We start from the raw sequence: 8486 nt of genomic DNA, 5'->3' as shown, positions 1-8486 counted from the left end.
AAGAAGAATTCGGCGAGCAATATGCAGTGCCGTCTTCTTCGTATTCACATTCACTGAAAATTTTCTTTTAGCAGACACTCTGCCTATAAATAGGCATCCCCTTCCTCAATTGTAAATCATCCCTCAACTTCTTCTTTCTCTTCAATTAATAAAGAGTTATTCTTTGTGTGACCGTGGAGTAGGTAAAAATTATCGAACCACGTAAATTTTGTCTTGTTTTATCTTGTGCAATTTATTGCTTTTCTCTTTTATATATATTTTTCTTTCTATTAGCCTGACACGCTTTTTAAAAACCGGTATCAGAGGACATACAGTGTAATTCTGGTAGAAAAGTACGGTATTGGTGCAAGTACTATTCATAAGAATAGTACAACACTATTGATCATCATTACTAACATTATTCACAATAGTGAAGTACAATTCGTTAATAGTGATATCACTCTTCATCAATAGTGATTATTGTCTACCTATGCGGTTGAGATATTTTTTTCTTACACGGAATAGTATTCATTATTACCATTCACATGCATTATTCACATAATTTTTTTTTGTGAAATGGCATCAGAAGAAGGGAAGGTTAAGATTGACAAGTTCAATGACAAAGATTTTGGATTCTAGAAAATAAAATAAGGGATTATTTGTACCAAAAAAAAATTACACTTACCTCTGACGGAGGTAAAACTAGAGAATATGGCCAAAGGAATGAGATCTGTTAGATCGTCAAGCTCTTGGTGTGACTCGTTTGACGCAAACAAAAAATCTTGGTGTGATTCGTTTGACGCAAACAAAAAATGTGGCGTTTAACATCATTAACGAGAAGACTACTACAGGCCTGATGAAGGCGTTATCAAATATGTATGAGAAACCATTTTCTTCAAATAAAGTCTATTTGATGCGTCGATTGTTTAACTTAAAGATGAAAGAAGGTGAATTTATCACGGAACATATCAATGAGTTTAATATAATATTAACTCAGTTGAGTTCGGTTAATATAACATTTGATAACAAAGTCAGGGCATTGATTCTACTATCATCCCTACCAGAGAGTTGGTCTGCAAAGGTAACTGCAGTTAGCAGTTCATCGGGAAGTACCAAACTCAAATTGAATGATATTAGAGACTTGGTTCTAAGCGAAGATATTCGCCGAAGAGAATCAAGTGAATCCCCAGGATCTGTTTTTAATACCGAAAACAGGGGAAAAGCAACCAAAGAGGACAAATTCATGGTCGTGGTAGATCAAAGTCAAGGAGAAGAGGGCAATTCAAAAATCGCAAGGACATTACTTGTTGGAATAACGATAAAAAGGGTCACTGCAGTAGTCAATTTAGAGAACCAAAGAAGAAGAAGAAGAAGAAGGAAGGAAAAAAATTTAGCAAATGTAATTGCTGAACAAGTCGGTGATGCACTAATTTTTTGTACATACAGTCTAGTCCAATCTTAGATTTTGGACTCAGGTGCATCCTTTCACTCTGCATCATGCAAAAAATTATTACATAATTATATTGTTGGAAAATTCGGGAAGGTTTATCTAGCAGACGTCGAACCTCTAGACATTGTTGAGAAATGTGAAGTTCATATAAAGACTTCACAAGGCACGCTACGAAAATTACAAAATGTCTGACATGTTCCTGGCTTCAAGAAAAATCTGATATCTATGGGTCAGATTGACAGTGATGGATATACAACAACATTCGGTAACGGATCGTGGAAGATAACCAAAGGAAATTTGATTGTGGCAGGATGCTTCAAGAAGAGAACACTGTATGCCACTGCAATACAGAGAGATACTATAACAATAATTGATCATGGTCGTGATACAATATTGTGGCACCGGAGGCTCGGGCATATGAGTGAGAAGGGAATGAAGTTGTTGGCATCCAAATGTAAGTTGCCAAACCTAAAGCATGTTAAATTAAGTTTGTGCCAAGATTGCATTTACGGAAAACAAAAGAGAGTTAGTTTCTCAAAGGCGAAAAGGACACCAAAGAAAGAAAAGCTGGAACTAGTGCGTACAGATGTGTGAGGACTAGCTCTAATAACTTCTCTGGGAGACTCACGCTATTATGTCACCTTCATTGATGATTCCACAAGAAAGGTATGGGTTTATTTTCTGAAAAATAAATCTAGTGTGTTTATTACCTTTAAAAAATGGAAAGCTAACGTTGAAAATCAGAAAAGTCCAAAGTTAAAATGTTTGTAGTCTGGCAATGGAGGAGAGTATGATAGTTAAGAATTTAAAGTATTCTGCTCTGAGAATGGGATCAGAATGACCAAGACAGTTCCTGAAACACTAGAACAAAAAGGTGTTGTTGAGAGGATGAACAGAACCTTGAATGAACGAGCCAGAAGTATGCGAATACATTCTGGATTGCCGAAGTACTTTTGGGCTGAGGATGTTAACATGTCAACTTACCTCATAAACATGGGACCCTCTATGCTGAATTTTGAAATTCCTGAGGAGCTATGGACAGGAAAGGAGGTAACTCTCTCACATCTGAATTTTTTTGGTTGTGTTGCTTATGTGCATGTAAACTCTAATGATAGAGATAAGCTTGATCCTAAAGCCAAAAAATATTTCTTTATTGGGTATGGTGATGTTTTGGTTATAAATTTTGGGATGATCAGAATAGAAAGATCCTAAGACACATGAATGTCACATTTAATAAAAATGTGATATACAAAGACAAGCTTGAAATAGAACCAACCAGCACCAACAAACAGACATCTGAAATAATTGAGTTAGAAAAAAATTAAAAAAATGAAGTGGCTAGAGGGATTACAACTGATTCTGAAAATGAAGATGAAGAAATAGAAGCCGAATCTGGATCAGAATTAGAACCGGAAGCAGAGATAGAATTAGATGCAGAACCAAATCTGAAGTTAGGACTTGAATCAAATTCGGGATCAGTTACTCTTGAACCTACATTAAGGAGATCTAAAAGAGTCACGAATGCTCCCGATAGTTAACTCTCTCTCTCTCTCTCTCTCTCTCTCTCTCCACTATTTACTTCTAACCGATGCTCGAGAACTAGAGCATTTTGTTGAAGCAATGCAGGTGATAAACTCTGATAAGTGGAAGCTAGCCATGAAACAAGAGATAAATTCTCTTCAAAAGAATAAAACATGGATACTTACAGGGTTACCAAAATGAAATAAGATATTGTAAAACAAGTGGGTGTACAGAGTCAAGGAAAAGCATGATGGTAAGAAGAGATATAAAGCACGATTAGTAGTAAAAGTCTTTCAGCAGAAGGAAGGAATTGACTATACTGAGATCTTCTCTGCTGTAGTCAAATTAACTACTATCAGGTTGGTGCTAAGTATCGTAGCTACAGAAAATTTACATTTGGAGCATCTAGATGTTAAAACTGCTTTCTTGCATGGTGACCTTGAAGAAGACATCTACATGAAGCAACCTGAAGGTTTTCAAGTTTCTGGTAAAGAAAACCTTGTGTGTAAGTTGAAGAAGAGTGTGTATAGTTTGAAACAAACTCCCCGATAATGTTACAAGAAATTTGATGGATTCATGCATAACAATAGTTTCACGCGATGCGAGATGGACCATTAATGTTATATAAAAAATCTTGATGAATCCTATATCATTTTACTATTGTATGTTGATGATATGCTAATTGCAGGATCTAGCATAAAAGAGATCAACATGGTTAATCAACAACTGGCGGAGGAGTTTGAAATGAAAGATTTAGGACCAGCTAAGCAAATGCTTGGGATGAGGATTAGCAGAAACAGGTCTGAAGGAACCTTAAAATTATCTCAATAAAAGTACATATAGAAGGTATTAAGTATGTTCAGTCTTTATGATGCAAATACTAGAAGCACTCCACTCGGAAGCCATCTTAATATGTTGAAGGACCAATCACCTAAGACAGATGAATAAAGAAAGGACATGTCCAAAGTTCCATATGCTTTAGTAGTAGGAAGTTTAATGTATGCTATGATTTGCACTAGACCTGACAAGCCCATGCAATTGGAGTTGTCAGTAGATACATGCCAGATCCAGGAAAGGAGCATTGGGAATGTGTAAAATGGATATCGTGATATCTCAAAAGCACTTCAGGTATGACACTTTGTTTTAAAAGGAGCAATATTATCTTACAAGGTTTTTGCTAACGTAAATTTAGGCGGCGATCTGGATAGTCGCAAAACTACTACGGGCTACGCATTCTCCTTAGGTGGTACTGCTATTAGCTAGATGTCCAGACTTCATAAAAGTGTTGCTTTATCTACCACATAAGCAGAGTACATGGCAATCTCAGAAGCTAGAAAAGAGATGATCTGATTCAAGAACTTTCTTAAAGAGCTAGGTAAAGAGCAGGACATTGTGAGCTTTTCAGCGATAGCCAGAGTGCAATTCATCTTGCCAAGAATCCAGTATTTCAAGATCAAAGCACATCCAGTTGAGGTATCATCATATCCGAGAGTTAATAAGTAAAGGAACTCTTTCCCTGCAGAAGATACCAGGATCGAAGAATCCGTCAGACATGTTGACCAAAGTTGTCGGTGTTGACAAAGTGAGGTTGTGCATCGTCTCACTTAGCCTTCAAGATTGACAATGTAAAGGGGCCACCGGAGAATAACAAATCTTTTTTTATTTTTTTATTTTCTTTCTTGACGTATATGGGTTTGAGGGGGAGATTGAAAGGAACACAGCAGTAAAATAAAAGAACGAAGACAAAAGCTGTAAAAGAAGATAAAGAGAAAAAGAGAAGAAAGAAACGTGGAAAAGTCAAAGTTGGCAAGCTGCAAATGTGAAAGAAGAATTCGGCGTGCAATTTGCGATGTCGTCTTCTCCGTATTCACATTCAATAAAAAATTTCTTTCAACTGACGCTCTGCCTCAACTTCTTCGTCATTCTTTGTGTGACCGTGGAGTAGGCAAAAATTGTCGAACCACGTAAATCTTGTGTTGTCCTGTCTTGTACAATGTATAGCTTTTCTCTTTTATATATTTTCCCTTCTATTAGCCTGACACGCTTCCCAACAGGGCTGACACTTTAGTTTTTTCAATTATTTTTTAAATCTTTAAGGATTTCTTTGTGACATAGTCCCTTAATCATGTGAATAACTTATGTTTGCATATAGTCGTACAAGAATCTTGATATTTGATTAGGAATTTTATAATTGAATGCAAATTCTCTCTATATATTTTTTTATGTTAGATAAATATTTTTCTTTTTAATTTTCTCAAGTTCAGGGATTGCTTCAATAAGTTTATATGATAAAGTCTTTTAATTTGGGTCTAAGATCATTTGCTAATTATCATCATCGTCTAATTTTTTTTTTAAATGTTTATGAAATTTGCTAGTGTTGTCAATTTTTTCCAGTGGGTTAAAAATTGGTCTTTACCTATACTAAAGAGCAATTTAAGTTAATGATAAATGATCAATAATGATATTATCTCTTGAAAAAACTTATTATTGGTCTCTTAATATTTTTCTAATTCATTATTAATGAACCAAATGAAAAATTAATCTTGTGCATGTTAAAAATTTGAATTCTAATATCAACCATGATGAAAAAATAACCATATAATATTGGTGTTCAAATTATTACTCACTTCACCGTCACAGACCAATAATAAGTTTCCCTTGATCTCATAGATATGGTCATACATAGTCAATTTATATATGTATGATGCTAGAGTAGTACATAATGTATGGAACTATATATGCAGTTAAGTTTGGATCTAGGGTTGGAAACAGAGGCGGACCTAGAATTTTTATACGACGGGGGCACATTATTCTGCTCAACCAGTGCCCCTAAAGGCTTTTAGTGTTCAGGGTGTCAACTGCGTTAAATTAACCATTTTCAAGGTATATATATATATATATATATATATAGGATTTCGGTCGAAGTTTACGGGGCCCAATGGCCCCTCACCCATACACATGGGTCCGCCTCTGGTTGGAAAAAACTTAGCTTTATTTTTTAAACCTTTTTTTTTAAATTAAATATTTAAATTCGAATTTAATTATATTTTTGCCCCACGGGCTTGTGCAGGCTCTGCCTAAATCAAGTCTCAAGGGCTAATGAGCTAATTTAGATCGGACTTATAAGTCTCGATTTCAAATGCACTCTGAAAAGTTCTAACCCAACTTTATCCAAGTACAGAATATGCTGTAATAAGAAACTAGTCCATTTTGAGCTGGATTGGCCTAGTCCTAGGAGCCAAATCTATTTTGACAACTCCATATCACTTTACAATGAATATGATGAATCACTTTGCCAATAAATTTGTTTTGGCCGGTCATATTTATCTTGAACCATACTGCATGCAGGTGCATTCTGTGGTTCTTTATTCTTATAAATTCTGTTTAATTACTACAGAATATGCTGTAAAAACCTAATGGAATATGTGAAAGACGAGATCGAGGTAGATAATTGCGTTTATTTTAAGCAATTCATAATTGCGTTTATTTTAAGCAATCCATCTCACCTAGGTAATTGAACTTCCCACGTCAGATTTTCAAAAGTAAATGGTTTTAATAAGAAACTAGAATCTTTTAATAGAACGAGAAGTGCCTCGTCTAATTATTCTTCATCTGCTATTAACATTAGTAGTGATTTAAGTTTTGAACACCAAAACTTGATTAACATTTCACCACCAACTGAAACTAAAGTTAATGTAGTACTTATGAATATAATAATGTCACAAATTAAATTGAATGAATTAGCCGAGAGAAATAAGATATAACAAAGCTACGCGTCTTTCAAAATGTTTAACTATAGTCCAGGAATGTGATGGGATAAATAAGATTTACTCTTAGTAGGAAGTTATGTTTGAGCTGGGGGGTTGAAAAAAAAGTAAATAAAAAAATTAATGAGGTCGAGCCTTGTTTTGTGTTTTGATCTCCATAAGTTTTGGTAAACTTTAAGACCTATGCTCAAACTCAACTTCTTAACTTTAAGAGTAAATCTTATTTATAACAAAGCTACGCGTCTTTCAAAAATATTTAACTATAGTCCAGGAATGTGATGGGATAAATAAGATTTACTCTTAGTAGGAAGTTATGTTTGAGCTGGGGGTTGAAAAAAAGTAAATAAAAAAATTAATGAGGTCGAGCCTTGTTTTGTGTTTCGATCTCCACAAGTTTTGGTAAACTTTAAGACCTATGCTCAAACTCAACTTCTTAACATGAGCTATATTTGAAGTTCTTAATATGTCGCGTATGATAACCGATGACATGTTAGAAAATTCTTTTGAAGTAAACAAATTAGGAAGGCACAATCAAACTAATTAACACCGCCAGTATTTTAATTTGAAAGAGAAGAGATTATCTGATTGCCCTTATTATATTTCTAACTAATACTCAAGATTCCTGATATATTAGCTATCACATTGTAATGATATTCCTACACCTAACAGCCACGGAGTTTACAATTAAGGGTAATATCATTTCTCTTCTTTTTTTCCCAAATAAATAACTGCTCCTAAAGCTGTTGATTTATCTATGGAAGTATATCATAGAACAAAAAGTTACAGCAAATCCAAGAACGAGAAAAATAAGATCGGTATTTTGGTGAGAGTATGCAGAGCACATTGCCAATGCACCTTGGAGTTTGGAGTCTGTGAATGAAAAGCGAAAAACAAGCTGGCTTGCTTAGTGAAAAATAATTTGATTTTAGAAGTTTGGACAAACATGCTATTGTTTGATAAAAAATGTAGATATTAGTTCAACCAATTAGATTTAGATGAAGAAGAGTTAATTTTAGTTAAAAATAATATCTAAAAGATAAAGCTACCGGTGTTAAGGCAAAACAAAGTAGTATATTTTATCTAGATGACAATGAGTATAAGTAATGATAACAATATTTGATGATCAAAAAAACAGAATATGGCGTTAAATGGTAATAGATAGCAACAAATGGCGTTTAAGTAAATAAAATGTATGAGTTACCCGAAAAGGGGTTAGATCAGGGGATATTCTTTCTGACAGTAATGAATGATAGACAAGCCTTTGAACACTTGGGTTGTTCTTGGATCCGGTGGCAACGCTGGACAAAAATCTTCGTAAAAAGGTTATTTTTATATGCTTGCAATAGGACTAGATTCTCTCTATAAAATCAAAGTGTGTTTTTACAAATGAATATCTTCCCCCCATCATTATGTCTCTTTCTATTTATAGGGAACAAGTTCCTAAAAAACCCTAAGGGGTCGTTTGGTTGGAAAGATGTTATCCCAAGATTAATTATCCCAGGATTAGTTATGTCGGGATTAGTTATTCCACCTTTTCATAGGGATAAAAAAATACTACAATCCCGGGATAATTAATCCCGAGATTAATTATACCGTAATTTTTTTCCAACCAAACATGGGATAAACTCTTTTAAATTTAGTCCCGAGATTAATTATTCCTTGTCCCTTATACCAAACCAGTCATAATAGTACAGGTGCAGAGAATATCCACTAGAATATTCTCTTTAATATCATATCTTGAAGCTAGTCGGTATATTTTTTTCAAGAAT

The 8486-nt window shown here is 34.4% G+C and overlaps 1 protein-coding gene across 1 annotated transcript; it reads left to right on the top strand.

Moving 5' to 3' along the window:
* The first annotated feature begins 1654 nt into the window (after window positions 1–1654).
* On the top strand, window positions 1655–2023 carry LOC138873097 (uncharacterized mitochondrial protein AtMg00300-like). The gene has a single exon (XM_070151534.1). It carries the CDS (start codon window positions 1655–1657, stop codon window positions 2021–2023), a length of 369 nt encoding a protein of 122 aa, XP_070007635.1.
* The last annotated feature ends 6463 nt before the right edge of the window (window positions 2024–8486 follow it).

Source organism: Nicotiana sylvestris, chromosome 7, assembly GCF_000393655.2.
Source record: "Nicotiana sylvestris chromosome 7, ASM39365v2, whole genome shotgun sequence".
Lineage (NCBI taxonomy): Eukaryota > Viridiplantae > Streptophyta > Magnoliopsida > Solanales > Solanaceae > Nicotiana > Nicotiana sylvestris.
Note: the sequence above shows the minus strand (reverse complement) of the source record. Positions and strands in the feature narration are given on the sequence as shown.